This window comes from Chiloscyllium plagiosum, chromosome 15, assembly GCF_004010195.1.
Source record: "Chiloscyllium plagiosum isolate BGI_BamShark_2017 chromosome 15, ASM401019v2, whole genome shotgun sequence".
NCBI lineage: Eukaryota > Metazoa > Chordata > Chondrichthyes > Orectolobiformes > Hemiscylliidae > Chiloscyllium > Chiloscyllium plagiosum.
Window position 1 is genome coordinate 4,601,946 of NC_057724.1, and position 18,508 is coordinate 4,620,453.

Sequence of the window (18,508 nt, forward strand, 5' to 3'; positions counted from 1 at the left end):
TGCTGACAGGCAGGACTAGATTGGGTTGGGATATCTGGTCGGCATGGACTCTATGGTCTAATCTCTGACTCAGCCATTTCCACTCTCTCCCTCAGGTTGCCACCAATGATCCTGTAAATGAAGATGATGAAAATGTGGAGAGAGGCAACTGGTCCTTGAAGTCTGATTACTTGCTCTCAGTGATCGGCTCTGCTGTGGGTCTAGGCAATGTCTGGCGATTCCCTTATCTGGCTTACAAAAATGGAGGAGGTACTGTAGACATATCCACAATACAGCACAGAAAAGTAATGGGAAGAATAAACAGTTTATAAATAATATTAAATGAAATGAAAATCAAAATAGTTCATTGCAGTTGGTCAATAATACAGGGTTAAATAATGTTGACAGAAAAGACAGTGAAATTAATCTTACAGCTTTAAGCTGTTTATCAAGGGCCCAATTTTCCAAAGCATCACAATCTCCCACAGATTTCCACTCTGACCCTTCCTTTCTGTAAAAAATGGAAGGATTTCTTCATTTCTGAGATGAGCTTCTGATCAGGACTATTTCAGAAACGTGGAACAGTGGTATTATTCGCACAGTGCTTTCTCAGCCTAGAACTGTAGTGGAGGTGGTTGATGAGTTGGGGGCTGATTAGAGAAACCATGGTCCCCTTTCACAGCTCTCAGCTGCTGTATCCTGAAACATAAAGGTTGTTGCAGCCTCTTTGATAGCTGCTGTCCAACGTAAGTATATGAAGGAAATGTGATATCCTGGTGCTTGGAGGGCAGGGTACCATCTGGGTGGTATGCCAGGGGGTGAGGTAAAGGGGTACAGACTGTGTAGTAGGTAAGGTTCTGCCTCGGATGTTACACAGGCACCACTGGTTGAAGACATCCAACTTTACCCTTTATATATGAGACTGGAATAAAAAGACACAGAAGTTATACTCCAGCTATTCAAAGGGTCTGTTTCTGTGCTGCAAAACTCTACAATTCGATGACTAAATGAGGATAAATTGCAAATTGAAATCAATTTCATAGAATAAAAGAATGAATCAATGATCTATGAAGACAATGTTTGAAAAGTCACGCTCTAATTTCCTCATTTTGAGTGAATGATGTTGATGTTTTAATTTAAAAGCTAACATTTCTTCATTTCCGTGAACGTTTCTTCTATTTTTAGTGCAGTAATTTGTGAAAGTACCTGGAAAATGGTCAGGATAATTTGAAAAGTTTATAGTTGAACTTGCTGTTTTCCTGGTGATGTTTCTCCCCTAAATATGAAACTAAAATCTCATGTAAGTTTACAAAGAGCTGCATGAACTGGAAGAGAGTTTAAAAATTATTTTTAGCTCATTATCAATCAAGAAAGTAAAGGCACATCTGTGAATGTGTTGCTCCTCCCCCTTCAATTCACGTCCATCCACAGGTCCACCGGGAAGTGGTCAGCACAGAGTATCCGCAAAAACCCATGGGAAAAGGTGAGGGTGGATCCTGTCAGGATGTTCCCTCAACAGAATGTCAAAGTCATTTGGCAGAATGTCTCATTGCCAGAACTTTCCAACAAGCACCAAAACACCGCTTGGCTGGTGGTGAGGAGGGCACTACCTGTCAGATCCTTCATGTCCATCCGGACTCACTGTGCCACTGCACACTGTGCTCGACATGGCTTCGGGGTGAGAGATGGGGGAGGGAAGAGACTGTCACACATCACTGGCTGAATGTGCCTTAGCAGGAAGTCTGGAGAAAGATGCAGTGGTTTTTGCCCAAGCAGCTCCATGACACAGGACACTGTGCACTACACCCTGTTCACTGGAATGCCCCAAAACTAATGTCGACTGTGCCATCAAGTCAGTGAAAGACACTCTTTGGTCTGCCTGAAATTTATTGGTTTTCCAAAACAAGGAGTTCACCCTGACCAGGTGTTGCAGACGGTCACATTCCAATGTCCAGGATGACGTGCTGAGGGACACATTAAAGCTTGGGACAGCAGTCACCAAGGTGCCTCAAATATCTATAAATCCAGTCTTGTACGAAGAAGAAATGTCTTGGGTTTGTTTGCTGGACAGGGACAAACTCCAATATTTGTTTGTTTCCTCATTTGCTCCTGTGCAGATCTGAACGGCTTTAGTGACTATTCATGTACATAAAGATATTTTTTGGAAACAAAGTACATTCTTTGAAATAAAATCTAGGAGACAATGAGACCTGCAGATGTTGGAGACATCAGAGTTGATGAAACTTGGCAGTGGAAAAGACACAGCTCGTCAGGCAGCATCCAGACAGCAAGAGAGTCGACATTTCAGGCAGAATCCTTTTTTCAGGACAGGGGAGGGGCAAGGTTTTTGAGAGATAAATGGGGGGAGAGGATGGGGCGAGGGGAGCTGATAGGTGGGTGAAGGTTAGAGGTGACACTGATAGGTCAGTGGGAACGGTGAAGTGGGCAGGTGAGAGAGAAGATGGGCAGGCAGTTTGGGTCAAGTAGGTGGATTTGAGTTAGAGAGATGGATTTGGGATGGGGTGGTGGAAGGGAAGGTTTGCAAATTGGTGAATTAAGTAAGTGTTCATGGTGTGTGGTTGCAGGCTTAAAGGTGGAAGATGAGGTGTTCTTCTTCCAATATGTGGGTGGCCTTGTGTCAGAACCTGAACATTGTAAAGGGAGCCTACAACCACACTGCATCAACATTGTAAAGGGAGCCAACAAACACACTGCTTGGACATTGTAAAGGGAGCCTACAACCACACTGCATGGACATTGAAAAGGGAGCCTATAACCACACTGCATGAATTTTGTAAAGGGAGCCTACAACCACACCACTTGCACATTGAAAAAGGAGTCTACAACCACACTGCATGGACATTCAAAAACTCAGGCAGAGATTTACTTGTACATCCTTCGACCTCATCTGTTGTATCCGGTGTTCTTGATGTGGTCTCCTCTACATCGGAAATTACCAAGCGCAAACGCGCAGGATGGTAAAGGGAACATTTCTGTTCTGTACGCACCAACCAACCCCACCTTACCTTGGCCATCCACTTCAACACCCCCTCTAACTCCCCTGAGTGTACATCCATTCTATGCCTCCTCCCTGACACAAGGCTACCCACAAACTGGTGGGTGAACACTTCAGCCTCCGTCTCAGGAGCCTGCAACCACACAGCATGAACATTGAATTCACCAGTTTCCAAATCTCCCCTCCACCCACCACATCCCAGATCCAACCCTCCATCTCAGATCCACTCTCTTGCCCCGACCTACCTGCCCATTTTCCTTCCCACCTATCCATTCTACCCTTCCCACCAACCTATCACCACCTCCCAGCTTTGCCCACCTATCACCTACCTTTCCCCTCGCCCTACCCCCTTTCCCACCATTATAAATCAACCCTCTTCCCCCTCTCCAATACCCTTCTTCAGAAGGGTCTTGCCCAAAATGCCAACTGTCTTGAACCTCAGATGCTGCCTGACCTGGTGTGCCTTTTCTAGTGCCACGTTGAAGTAAAATTTATAACAATTTCAAAGATATATACATCTTCAAATGTACATATTTGACGAGGCTCATCCACATTCATCTTAAAGAACATTCATTTGGTGTATCTCACTCTGCCCTATGACACTGAAATGTCACCTCGATACCACAGGGATATCCTCTCAAACAAACTGTCATCAGGATCAATGAAAGAGGAGAACATTAATTTCTAGTGTCGGGAAAAAGACGTGATTATAAATGACTCTGGATAGACAGATGGAAAATTAAATGGACAGCAAGACAGAGAAAGACGTATTTTAATTTGGTTTCAAAAGTTCACTGAGCGATTGTTTTAATCTTTTCCAATTTTATATAATCCTGAAATTGTTTCCTCCATTTTCCAGCTGTATTCCTTATTCCCTACACCCTCATGTTGGCACTCGTTGGGATGCCACTGTTTTTCTTGGAAACTTCCTTTGGACAGTTTGCCAGCCTCAGTCCTGTGGCAATCTGGAAAGCTGTGCCCATGTTACAAGGTTAGTGTTTATTCCACGGCAGTCTAAATGGTCTTGGGCACTTCATCAAGAAATACTGGTTCTGTCTTGTGATCTAATGGAGACTTGGTGAATTACTGGCTGCAACCTGATCTTCCTCACACTTCACAAAGGCCAATGCAGGCAGTGAAGAGACAGGCATCATCAGTGAAATGTCTTCATTTCTTGTTCAATACCCGCCCTGTTGGTGAAATAATAATATTGGAGCTGGGTTTATTTTCAATTTGATAAAATTTTAAAAATGAAGTCAATTATCTGACACCAGGTGAAAAGAAAGAAATAACTTGAGGTTTCATGAGAATCGTACAAAGTCTTCAGGTGTTTTCCTGACAACACTGGAGTTTGGAAGTGCAGTAATCTGGAGAAATCTTGTCAAGGGAAGACTTTACACCCTGCCACACACATTGCTGCTAACGTAGCGCTGTGTTCAACTGAGTCTATTATTTCACCATTCAATTACATCATGGCTGATCTGTCCCTCAATTCTGTGCTTGCTACATAACCCCCTGTTCCCTGTGACTGATGAGAATTAATCAATCTTCAGTTTGAGTAGTAACACCCGCAGCTTTATGGACAAATGATTCAAGATTACCAGTGTCTTTAGTGAGAAAAATTCATTCCTCATTCACACAGTGACTGGTCTCTAATTTTAAACAAATGTTTCCTCTTATTTTTTGTTCCAGAAACCTGAAGAGACAGATTCTCCCCATTAATGTTACTGATTTTCTTAATTATTTAAAGTGTGCCTCTTAAATTAATCATCATCTCAATGAATTCATCAGATACAATCACAGTTCAAAATGCAACCTTCTGGCACTATTCCTATCAACACCAGCTGTGCAGTGAGCTGACCTTTCTGAATTATGATAGCTAATCTGAATGAACCAAACCAGATACCATCAGAGTAAACTTCTGGACAATACAACACCAGTTCCTTCCTGTGTTGTAGCTCCTTGAACAATTCCATTGGCCATTTTGGTTACATTTATTATTGTGTGCACATGGATATCAAAATCCCTTTGCTTCATATATCAAAGCTCCTGATCTGTAATAATCCATTTATCCTTCAAAGAAGGGTTGTTGTTTCGATATTTGTAATTATCAAGCAAATGAGGCATTCATGTACGAGTGTAAATCAGTGGTATCATATGATCCTTTATTCCTGTTGTTGTGTGAGATTACCATAATACCCCAGATTAATCTAAACACATGTAATTCATGAGTTAAGCGCTGTGGGAAAAGGGGAACTGGTGAATGTTCTGTTTCCATAATGTTACATGACAAAGTTTTTTTCATGGATAGAATCAGCGAAACCCTACAGCGTGAAAACAGGCCGATTTGGCCAAACAAGTCCACACCATTGCTCCGTGCAACATCTTCCCCAGACCCACCCCCTTCCCTATCCCTGTAACCTTGCATTTCTCATGACTAATCCACCTAACCTGCACACCTTTGAACTGTGGAAGGAAAGTGGAGCACCCGCAGGAAATCCGTGGAGACATGAAGAGAATGTGCAAACTCCACGCAGACAGTCACCCGAGACTGGAATCGAACTCAGTCTGTGGTGCAGCAGTGCTAACCACTGGAGCCCCAGGCCACATCATGCTGCAAACTCATACATTCAAAAGACACAGGAGGAGAATTAGGCCATTCTGCCCATCAAGCCTGCTCCACCATTCGATCCAATCCCATTTTCCTGCCCTCTCTCCATAACCCTGCAACCCATTACCAATTAAACATCTGTCTAAATCCTCCTTCAATTTACTCACTGTCCCAGCATCCACCGCACTTTGGGCTAGCAAATTCCACAGATTCACAACCCTTTGGGAGCTGTAGTTTCTCCTCACCTCTGTTTTAAACTTGCTACCCCCTTTATCCTAAGACTATGACCTCTTGTCCTAGGATGCCCCACAAGAAAAAGCATCTCTTCCACATCTATTCTATCCACACCTTTTATCATCTTGAATAGCTCAATTTGACCTCCCCTCATTCTTTTAAATTCCAGAGAGTGTAGGCCTAAACTGTTCAATCTCTCTTCATACTACAAACCTGCTTAATCTTATTGACCCTGTGCCAATTAGCTTGTGGCTTAGGGTGCAACCCAGAGGTTATTTCCTTTTTGGTTCTGCTTTTTAATTTAGCTCCTCGCTCTTCTTCATACTCCCTTAACAGAATCTCTGCCCTAGTTTTATCCATGTCATTGATACCTATTGGATCTATACCCTCCCATTCCAAGTTCTCTGCAGCCCGGATGAGATATCCTGAGCCCGAGTGCCTGGTAGGCAACACAACCTTCAAGACTCTTGATCGTGGTCACCGAGTACAGTGTGTATGCCCCCAACAAACTATCCCCAATTAAAACTAGGTTTCTCTTCTCTCCCCCCACTTAAGTGGCTCCTTGCACCACAGTGCTGCAGTGAGTTGGCTCATCTTCCCTTCAATCTCCTTTCCAATCCAATCATGAAGCAAAACTACTCCCTCTTCCAGCCTCATTTGCAGCTACATCCTCCTGTCCCTGACCACTGGCCAAATTCAAGTTAGTTAATCGGAGGTGTGTGACTGTCTCCTGAAGCACAGCGTCCAGGTTACTCTCCCCCTCCCTGATGTGTCACAACATCCAAAGCTCAGAATTTAGCACGTTAACTCTGAGCCGGAATTCCTTGAGTAACCAACATTTATTACAGACATGGTCACTGGGACCCACAAAGGGATCCACTAGCTCCCACATCATGCAGGAACAACACGTCATCTGACTCTCCATTCTCATTTAATTAACTATTTTTAGTTTGTAAAAAATTTTTTTGACTGTTATTATATTTCTGCTTATGATCTCAATCTGAACATAAGTTATAACCAATAATTTAGCACGTATTCAATTGAACACAGACTCAATGTTAACACAGATTCAAATTTAACACATTCAAGTGTAGCAGATTCCGTATTTGCCAATCAAGTCACAGCCATCCTGTGACATCACTTTTCAGCTCCCCCCTCAGTTGAAACACTCAGAAGCAGAAACTTTTACCCTCCCAGGATGCCCTCTGGTTCATTCCCACTCAGGCCTGCTCGTGAAGCGAAGGCCCCAAATCCTCATAGTAAGGTTTTATATTACTTACCATCCCTGGCTGTCCTCTGGTTCACGCCCACTCAGTTCCACTCCTGAAGAGGTGAGCTCCACTTCTCCCAATGTGCTTCAAAGTGATGCGGACTTATTGCACAACCCTCCCAGTCAATTAACTATTAATGTATATTCATTATTTAAAGATCTTAATGAGATGAAGGGACAGAATTTGAATACCAAATTTGCTGATGGCACACAGATAGTGAGGAAAGTATGGAGAAGATAATAAAGCTGTAAAAAAATTGAGTTCGAAAGCAAAGATCTGACAATAGAACACATGAAAATGTAAAATTGCCTATTTTAGCAGGAAGAATATTGAAATGGTGAGAGATCGCAACACGGAAATGCAAAGGGTGTCCTCATGAAAAAATTGCTGAATGTCAGTATGCAAGAACAGCAAGTAAAGGAAAGCTGATTGCATGTTGTGACTTATCATGAGGAGAACTGAATCCAAAAGTGGGGTATTTATGCTTTATTTTTATGGAGCACTGGTGAGGCCGTTATCTGGAGTATTGTGCACATTACTGGTTATCTTATTTAAAGAAGGGGACAATTGTGTTGGAAGTGATTCAGAGAAGGTTTGCCAGAATAATACTTGAAATGAGAGGATGTAGCTTAATACTCTTTAAAGAGAAACAGTCAGGATATATAATCTGCCCATTCACATTCAATCCTTTGGAATTAGATTGTCATTCAATACAGTAATAAGGATTGATTTTTTGCCATATAACCACTGTCCCAATGGAAAACAAATGAAGGAACCTCTGGCTTTTCAAAAAGTGATGTTTTAGTTAAATTATTTGAGGCATAAGTGTCACTGAGGTCAGACACTAACAATTACTCTTTGTACTTATTGCAATAAAATGAATAAACTCTGTGAAACTTGTAAAAATGTACTTATGTCCAGAGTGATCTTGCAGCCGTATAGGTCTAAAAGACTTATAGATTGGTTCACTTAACTCAGTCAAGAAGTGTAATTGACTGAAGTCTGACAATTGAGGTGAAATTAAACTGACCACACTTTACATGTTTCTCAAACGTTGATGTGGAATGAGTTGAAGCAGTGACATTGCTCCCAGCTCGGGTTGTCCCGAACAGTCTCACTGGTCTTCCTGTATATGCAATTTCAAAGTAAGCACCATATAAATACATTAGCTACACAAGCAGATCAGATGCTAGGATTACTGTGGCCTGTAACTCACCTCCTGTATCACCAAGGCCTGCTGACCATCTGCAAGGCACAACTCAGGAGTGTGATGGAATACTCCCCACTTAGCTGGATAGGTGCAGCTCCAACAACACTCAAGAAACTTGTCACCATCCAAGACAAAGCAGCCAGCTTGATTAGCACAATATCCACAAACAGCCACTGCCTCCACCACCAAAACTCAAAGCAGCAGTACGTACTGCAGAACTCACCAAAGACCTTCAGACAGCACCTTCTCAACCCATGACCACTTCCATCCTGAAGGACAAGGACAGCAAATGCATGGGAACACCACATCCTTCAGGGTCCCCTCCAAGCCATTCACCATCCGGACTTGAAAATTGATTGCTGTTCCTTCACCATGGCTGGGTCTAAATGCTGGAATTCCCTCCATAATGGCATTGTGGGTCACCCCTCGGCAGGTGGATTGGAGCAATTCAAGACGGCAACTCACGACCACCTTCTCAAGGGCAGTAAATGCTGGCCAGCCAGAGACACCCACATCCCACTAATGAATTTCAGAGAAAATCTAATTTCAGCAAAATACAATTGCTTTACTTTCAAGTCAAATCCATGTCAAAGAAATTATTTCAAATTAATAGTTCACAAACTAATCTACTCTTCCCTGTTGTATATGAAGGTGTGGGGCTCACCATGATCCTTGTTGTTATCACTGCCATCGGTTACGCGACCTGCATCCTCGCCTACAGTCTGTACTACCTGTTTGCTTCCTTCCAATCACCCCTGCCATGGGCAGACTGCTTCAGTTGGTGGGGAGCAGATGAAACATGCAGCAGGACTCACAAAGGTACAGTACTTACTTTGATTGGGGAGAGTGTGGACACCGTCTGTTGTAGAGTCATAGAAATGTTCAGCACAGAAACAGACCCTTCAGTCCAATTGCACCAGCTCCTCAGCCACACATTCATCTGCTGTATCCTCCTATTCCTACTCTCACTATTACATGGCACTGGGAGTAATCCACATATTACTACCCTCGAGGACCTGCCTTTTAATTTCCTATCTAATTTCCTATAATCTCTCTTCAGAACCTAGTCCTTTTCTCCTCCTGTATTGCTGGTTCCAATGTGTTCAATGACATCCTGCTGGTCTCTCTTCCCTTTGAGAATATTCTGCACCCTCTCCAAGACATCTTGACCCTGGACACAGGAGGAAACACAACATTCTGGTATCTTGTCGCTGGTCACAGAAACATCTCTCTGTCCCTCAAACTAGAGACTCCCCTATCACAATCAATCACTTGGAACCTGGCATACTCCTCATTACAGTAAAGCCAGGTTTCTGCGCTGCTCCTTCATCAGGTAGCTATAGAGCAGGACCATAAGACAAAGAATTTATAGCAAAAGATTGCAGTGTTATGCCAGTGAAACTATATATTGCATGACACTATAATCTTTTGTTGTAAATTCTGTGTTTTATGATCCTGCTCCACAGCTACCCAATGAAGGAGCAGAGCTCCAAAAGCTTGTACCTCCAAATAAGCTGGTTGGACTATAACCTGGTGTTGTGTGATTTTTTAGCTTAGTCCACCCCAGTCCACACAGGCACCACCACATCAGGATTAAATGATGGCATTGAGGGATGAATCAACTTATGAGCAGAATCCACTTGTTCAGAATCTCAAACCTGTGTGTCAACCAGAGCATACTTCCATGTGTGAAGTATCAGTTTCTGGAAAAGAAACAGTAACTCCTGTGACCATAAGTCTCAAAAGAATCAGCAGAAAAGATAATTCTGTGCCAAAACCTGTGAAGAGAGAAGGGAAACTTCATAAGCCAGTTACCAGTGATTTGCTCATAGTTTTCAACAGAATACTAGTTGTAGACATTATAAATGTGTACATTCATAAAGATTTGCTTACTTGCTTTTTATAATGATGTCTTTAACTGAACTTGAACTTGTCATCATGTTGTCTGCTGTTCTTTGGCAGTGCCACCCAGTAACTATCAGCTGGAGGTTTCCTTCCCCATATTTCACCAGATGTGTTGCTGGAAAAGCGCAGCAGGTCAGGCAGCATCCAGGGAACAGGAGAATCGACGTTTCGGGCATAAGCCCTTCCTGAACGTCGATTCTCCTGTTCCCTGGATGCTGCCTGACTTGCTGCGCATTTCCAGCAACATATTTTCAGCTCTGATCTCCAGCATCTTTGTGGGCGGCACGGTGGCACAGTGGTTAGCACTGCTGCCTCACAGCGCCAGAGACCCGGGTTCAATTCCCGACTCAGGTGACTGACTGTGTGGAGTTTGCACATTCTCCCCGTGTCTGCGTGGGTTTCCTCCGGGTGCTCCAGTTTCCTCCCACAGTCCAAAGATGTGCAGGTCAGGTGAATTGGCCATGCCAAATTGCCCGTAGTGTTAGGTTAAAGGGGTAAATGTAGGGGTATGGGTGGGTTGCACTTCGGCGGGTCGGTGTGGACTTGTTGGGCCGAAGGGCCTGTTTCCACACTGTAAGTAATCATCTGCAGACTTCACTTTCTCCTCAAATATTTCACCAGATGTCAAGAAATTTCAGGTAGTCTGAAACCAAATTTGCAAACTTCCAGGGTCACTGCCTTCACACTGTTGTTAGGGCACAGGGTAAACTCCTCTGCTAATGTATACCAGCAGCACAGAAAAGATTCACACCATGCTATAACCTTTTAAATTCGAGAGGCAAAGAGCTATCCCAAAGGACACTATTTAAAGTAAAAATTAACAACTTTATTCTTTAAGTCCAACACCTTTCTTTGAGGCTAATCTTTTACCTCCCACTCGACAATACTAGTCTGATAAAAAATCTCAATTAAGATTTACAAAAAAATTCAACTTTCAAACCAATCAGCTTTCAAATCTTTTTTTCATCTTCCTCTGCAGATTTTGCTCTGTTGTCTTTTTGAAGTTCTACTGCACAAACTTCTTATGGACAGGTACCTTTCGGAGAGCTGGTCTGCTGGTAGTCTGTACTTGTTGGTGGTTTTGCAGTTCTCCGTCTAACTTTTCAAAATGTCTGGTTTTATACCCCAAATCATCGGATCATTTCATTAATTTTAATATTATTAAAACACTAAATTCAAATTTGATTGGATTTTAGTATCTTGGGGCATAATTTAAAATGATTGACCAAATTTGAATTGGTTTTGTTTCATAGCAACCCAGCTGCTGCTGTTTGTTTCGACCAAGTGTTACATTGTTCCCTTTTTCCGGACTCTGGTGCTTTGTCCTTGCTCGCTTTTCAACTTTCTTAAAGGTACAGTACTGCTACACCTTCACAAAACTGCAAAGGAGGAGTCTGGACTGTTACTTCCTACGATTCACAGCACATGACCATGTCAGAGTAATACTTGATTAATCTGTGGAGCAGTTCTCCCAGTTTTAATAAAAGTTCCCACATGTTACTGGAAATAATTCTGCTGGGTCACCTCTTCCTTTGTCAGTTCCAACGTCCAGGTCAATGCTGTGTGATGTGTTTGTTTGTATTCTCTTTCACATTTTCTGTCATGTCTTGTCACCTGATAGGCTTCCTAGCCTGATTGAAAGGTACTGAAGCATCAATTAGATTGCTGGAGCCTCATGCTGTCAAGACCAGGTAGGGAGAAGACAGAAAAAGGGGAAAGAGTTTCATGTTAATGTGCCTCAGGGACTGATATCCATCAGATGGATGAAATAGAGATTATTGCTTTTGATTCAATAACAGATGTACTACGTTTAGGTCAATAATCAGGATGTGTCTTTGGAAATTGTGTTTCTTATTCTGTTGTGGTGCTTAGTTCAATTTAAGGAATTGAAGAAGATTTTGTTCTCAAAAGCTTACTATAATTTAACACATCATGCATACCCACACACAAACTAGGAATGAATACAATGATCTCGATTTTACATTACACATAAAACATTCTTTATAGTATTATCCTTAGCTCTCCATGTGTTCGGCTGAATGACTTCCATGACAGATTTCATGCTTCAATCTGGATTAAAGTTTGTGTTGATTGTAGATTTCACAGCAGGTTGTTGGTTACTCAGAGCTGAGTAGCCAGAAGGTTGGATCTCAGCTGAACTTGGAGACTGGAACAGTTGCAGTCCTTTGATTTCTGGTTGAATTCTAGCTGATAACAAAAGGTTCAGATAGTTTGTAATTGTTCTGTTTTCTCTTTGGTTTCTGGCAAACTTTAGCTGGGGAAGGCAGTGGCATAGTATGGGGAGTGGGTGGTGTATTGATATTGTGAATGGACTAGAAATCCAGAGATCCAGACGAAGGTCCTGGGCCATGGGTTCAGATACTACCACCTCAGCGTGACATTTACATTCAGTTAATAAACCTGGAATGAGAAAAGAGTTCGATGGTGTCCACAATGTCATTGTTGATTGTCATCAACATGTTGTCCTGAACTGGTCTGACCTCATGTGACTCCAAACCTACAGCAATGTGGGTGACTCTCAACTGCCCTCAGACATGGATGAGAAAGCCACTCAGTTGTATATCACTTCTTGAAACATCTCAAAATAAAGAACAAATCTGGTTGAACTACCTGGTCCTGACCTAGGCATCGGAAGTGATGATGGCACAGAAAGCTCTGTTGAACTTGCAAGCTTGACCGAATGTGCCTCCAAGGAGCCCTAGGTCAACAGGAATGAGGGGAAGTCTCTCTGCTGGTTTGCACAAAGGAAAATGTTTGTAGTGATTGAAGTCAGTCATCTCACTTTGGCATAGCTCTGAAGGAGTTCCTCAGGGTGATGTCTAAGGCTCAACCATCTTCTGCTTCTTCATCAATGACGTTGCCTCCATCGTAAGGTCAGAAGTGGGGATGTTCACTGATGATTGCAGAGTGTTCACCATTTGCGACTCGTCAGGCACTGAAGCTGTTCATGTCCAATACAACAAGACATGGACAACATCCAGACTTGGGCTCACATGTGAGAAATACCATTTGGGCCACACAAGTGCCAGGCAATGACCATCTCCAACAAAACAGAAACTAACCATATCCATTTGATATTTAATACCCTCACCATCTCTGAATCTCTCATTATCAATATCAAGATATTTACCATTGACAAGTGAAACTGAACTGGACAAACTGTTCCCAAATTTCAAATAATCTTCCCATCCAACCCCTCCCTCTCCAATCCCTCCCCTTGATCTGATTCAACCTGTCCATCTTCCTTCCCACCCATCCATTCCACCCTTCCCACTGACTTATTGCAATTACCCACAACCTGGACCCACTTCCACTTACCTTCTCCCAGCATCTCTGCCTCTATTTATTCCTGAGCTCCCTCCCCCCTGCAATATTCCTGATGAAGGATTTCAACCTGAAACATCGACTTCCTCACCTCTTGATGGTGCCTGGCTTGCTGTATTCTACCAGCCTTCCATTTGTCTACCTACTTTAAATATTGTGGCTATAAGGACAGGTCAGAGGTTCGGAATACTGTAATAAGTAACTCACCTCCTCACTTCCCAAAGCCTGTCCACCATCTACAAGGCTCAAGTAAGGAGTGTGATGGAATTCTCCTCACTTGCCTGGATGGGTGCAGTTCCAACTGTTATGGACTAGGCCAGACCACTCAAAACATTCTTAAGCAGACAGCCCAGACCATAACCTTGCATTGTGTTTCAGTAAGTGTACAGTGAAAATTACCTGGAATAAGTTAGTAAGTTTTATAATGGAACACAAAGAACAGAGTAAAGAAGCCCTACAGAACTTAGTCTATCCAAAGTCAACTTAATTATGCTGTTCCGAATACACACAACAGCCCCAATAAGCAAAGCCCCTTGAAAACACAGTGCAAGGGGGACAAATGCTGACAGGTTGAAGTTAGAAGAGCAGAAGGAGAGAGAGCCTGTTTCCACACAGCTCACTGTTGAAATCCCCACTAGTTCTAGACTGAACTGCTCAGCTAGAGAGCTGACCAGTCCCCTTCCATTATACAGGCCACTTCTAAAACATGACCACTTTGGCCTGAAGTCTCATCTGTTTACATATAAACAAAAGGTCTCTCAAAATCCTTTTCATCTCTATACCAAACTAGTTTAATCAGAGCCCAGCCCATTTACGAGCCTTCTGAAAAAAATCAAAAATACAGTTTACTTGAGAAAAGGAACAGCTTTTAGAAAAAAGGGACCAGCTATGTGACACCGATCGCACACAATAAGTAAATCACAAATAAACACATTGCCAGTTGGGTGCTTTAAATTACTTTGATCATTAAATTACGTGACATGATGGCATACAACCTAATATCTTTGAAAGCAATTGGTGACTAATGATGCAATTATTCCAGAACTGATGTCAAATACTGGTGAAGTGATTGTGTTTGAGGAAAGACAATCACGCATGAATATTAATGATGACTGTTGATTGCATATGATGGTCCATATTTTCTGGGGGAGTAGGCTCAAAGGATTATATTGTCTACTCTTTCTATTCTCTTTTACACGTGCTGTTTTCTCCATTACTTGCATAATGAAACAAAGAACTGCAGATGCTAGAGATCTCAAGTAAAAATTGAAATAGCTGGTGAAACTCAGCAGATCCAGCAGCATCCGTGTGAAGAAAGCAAACGTAATGTATGAAGTCTGGTGACTTCATCAGAACTGTTGGCAGCTCAGAAAAAACTGTTCTTAATGCTGAAGCTGAAAATGGGGGTGAGGGGAGAGATGAGCGGATACATGGAGACGAATCCCAAATAGAGAGAGAGAGAGAGATAGAGATATGAAAGGGTAGTTAAATGTGGAGATTGTACAGAGCAAGCCAGGTCAGAAGAAAAGCTGAATACGTGATAATAATAAAACGTGAAGAGAAAATGTGTTTGTTGTGTTGAATACAACCCATGCAATGTAGTAATGGGTCTAGGAGTATGTGGGAATGGGTGACTGTGCAATAAACAACCCATGTGATAACAGGACCAGGTATGGGATGGGTAAAAAACATGGAGGGATGAAGTCAGGTTTCGAAAATTATTGAACTCGCTGTTGAGGCTGCAGGATCCCAGAGCAGAAAATGAGATGTTGTTCTTTGAGCTGGTACTGTCCCTTGCTGGAGCACTGTAGAAGGCCTGAAATAGAAATGTCATTGTGGGTACACATTGGGGTGTTAAAGTGACAGGCAACTGGAAGCCCAGGGTCATGTGGTCTCCTCTACACTGGGGAAATGAAATGTAGGCTGGGTGACCGCTTTGCAAAGCACTCGTGTTCTGTTTGCAAAATAGCTCCTGAGGTTTCCATTGTGGACAGGTTCTCTCTTCTTTTCAGGTTATTCATTGGTTTTCCCAATCCTACAGCGTCCTTTGCCTCCCAAGTCTATAGACTGCTTCTTCTCCCCTATTTTTCGTTTCTTTCCTTTCCTTCTATATGCAGCCTCCATTTCCTCTCCTCCTACTTCATAGAACATAGAACCCAGAACATTACAATGCAGAACAGGCCCTTTGGCCCTTGATGTTGCACTGATCTGTGGAACCAATCTGAAGTCTACCTATCTTACAGTATTCCATTTTCATCCATATGTTTATCCAATGACCATTTAAAAGCCCTTAAGTTGCGAAGTCTACTACTGTTGCAGGCAGTGTGTTCCACTCCCCTACTACACTCCGAGTAAAGAAACTACCCCTGACATCTGTCCTATTTTGATCACCCCTCAATTTAAAGCTATGTCTCCTCATTCTAGCCATCACCGTCCAAGGAAAAAGGCTCTCACTGTCCACCATATCTAACCCGCTGATTATCTTACATGTCTCAATTAAGTCACCTCTCAACCTTCTTCTCTCGAATGAAAACAGCTTCAAGTCCCTCAGCCTTTCCTCATATGACCTTCCCTCCATACCAGGCAACATCCTGTAAATCTTCACGGCACCCTTTCCAAAGTTTCCATATCCTTCCTATAATGCAGTGACCAGAACTATATGCAATGCTCCAAGTGCGGCCACACCAAAGTTTTGAACAGCTGCAGCATGACTTCATGGCTCCGAAACTCAATCCATCTACCAATAAAAGCTAACACACTGTATGCCTTCTTAACAACCCTCTCAACTTGGGTGGCAACTTTCAGAGATCTATGTACATGGACACCAAGATCTCTGCTTATCTACACCACCAACAATCTTACCATTTGCCCTGTATTCTTTGTTCCTGTTGTGAATCCTGACAGCAGTTCATGGGGAGTGGAGTTGTGTTGGGGCTTCCAGTGAGGCCCAGAGCTGCACTGAAACATTCCCAGTGACTCACTTATCACAGTCAATTACCTTCCTGGGTATTTGTCCAATCAAAGGCTGTTTCTCTCCCACATTAGCTGCTGATTGGCTTAAGCCCTTCCACAGCAAAAGTGAGAAACAGCCTGTAGTTGGGAGAGATGCTGCTCAGAGATTCTGTCTCTCTCCTGAAGAGAATGATCTTGCTCTGACAGGTCACTGATGTGGACAGTGCTGGTTTAACCTGGGCCCACTTGCAGGCACAGAGCCCAATGATTGGAACTGGCTGCAACTCTCCCTCTCTAAGGTTATGCTGTGATCTCTCTGTAACCTCCTCCATGGATTTAACGAGATAGTGCTGAGTCAGTCAGAGTGAAACGGTGGCTCTGATTCTCATCATTAGAAATCAGAGCATCATTCCCAATGAACTGTAATTCTAAAACACATTCCACATTTTCCAGACCCACTCTGCAACCTCACTCTGGATGATGGATATTTTAAAATCGTTAATACAACATGGCTGCAGACAAACAATGAAAGTTGTCCACATGGATCAGAAATCTCCATTCCTCACCAGGGTCCGAGTGAGCAATACTGGGAGTAAGCACTTTGTTACAGAGAGTTACACCTATAACCTGCACAGCTGGGCCAGTAACCCCTCTTGGGAAGGTCAGTTGGTGAATGTCCTGTTTAATGAGACAGGAGCTGTTTGATTTTGGTACAGCTATTATTTACATCATAGTCCTATAACAATATAACATCACAACGGAAATTAACAGCTCCTTGATTTCTAACACTACAGGTTTATTAGCAACCTTTATACAGTGAATGCAAGGTGAATTGGCCAATGGTTAGATAAATTGGCCACGCTAAATTGTCCATTGTGTTCAGGAATGTGTAGGTTAGGTGCATTAGTCGGGGTAAATATAGAGCAATAGGGTAGGGGAATGGGTCTGGGTGGGTTACTCTTTGGCGGGTCAGAGTGGACTTGTTGTGCCAAATGACCAGCTTCCACACTGTAGGGATTCTATGACGCAACATACATTGAATTTGTCTATTTATTTATTTATTAAGCAAGAGATTTAACATAGGAATTCCTAAATATTAAATGGTTGAAATTATCTACGATTGATATTCCTTTCTCTGTGATTTTAATTGAGTACAGTATTATGTTTAATCCATAGAAATGGTAAGTGATTTGAGGGAAACTATCTGGGAGCAGTTCTGCTGTTCAACAATGTGATGGGGCTGAATGATTGGGAGATTCTGTGATTGACCCAGGTAGTTTTTTATTGATTTTTAATGTTAATGTTGTCAGCAATTCTATTCTGAAATAAAACTGAATTGAATTATATTCAAATCCATGTACATTTGATGCTTTTGTCTGATAGGGTCTGTGTGTAATGGACAGTGACCTTACATAATAAGTGTTTCTGTTGTCTTTTATTTTTAGTAAAGTGGTTTTACGCCGTTCCAGTTCAATGGATGAGACTGGGGAGATAGTCTGGTATTTAGCTCTTTGTCTGCTCCTGGTCTGGCTGATAATGGGGGCAGCATTATCAAAAGGAATCAAATCTTCAGGAAAGGCAAGTCTTGAAAAGAGTTAAAACTAATGACAAAGTACAGATTTCTGAAACAATAAAACTAGAATTTAGAAGCCCTTTTGTGAAGTGGCTGGTTTATCTCCCGGTGATGTTGACAGTGTCTCATTGAGGAGTGGCCAATACATAATATGTCAACATTTCAGGGCTGAGGGAAATGTTAGTCTAAAACCTCTGATCTCTGCATCATTGGAGAGCAGACATATGCCCAAAGATGCCCAGGGGTAACTTGTGGAAACGTGCGAATTGCCCAAGAAATTGACATTTCTGATGGGCAAATTCCCTGCTCACTGGGACCTTCCACGGTGTCTTCAACTCAGTCCCAATGTACTTAGCAGGATAGTTACAGAATCATTGAATCCCGACAGTGTGGAAACAGGCCAATTGGCTCA

The 18,508-nt window shown here is 42.5% G+C and overlaps 1 protein-coding gene across 1 annotated transcript in view; it reads left to right on the plus strand.

Annotated features, from left to right (window-relative positions):
• The window catches only part of LOC122557534 (sodium- and chloride-dependent neutral and basic amino acid transporter B(0+)-like), a gene marked incomplete at its 3' end in the record, with an annotated part of 53,344 nt that overhangs the window by 5,350 nt on the left and 29,486 nt on the right, over positions 1-18,508 (plus strand). The window contains exons 3-7 of the mRNA XM_043705281.1: positions 96-249; positions 3,855-3,986; positions 8,973-9,140; positions 16,977-17,115; positions 17,969-18,101. Of these exons, the coding sequence (XP_043561216.1) occupies positions 96-249; positions 3,855-3,986; positions 8,973-9,140; positions 16,977-17,115; positions 17,969-18,101 (726 nt within the window). The remainder of the gene's footprint in view (positions 1-95; positions 250-3,854; positions 3,987-8,972; positions 9,141-16,976; positions 17,116-17,968; positions 18,102-18,508) is intronic.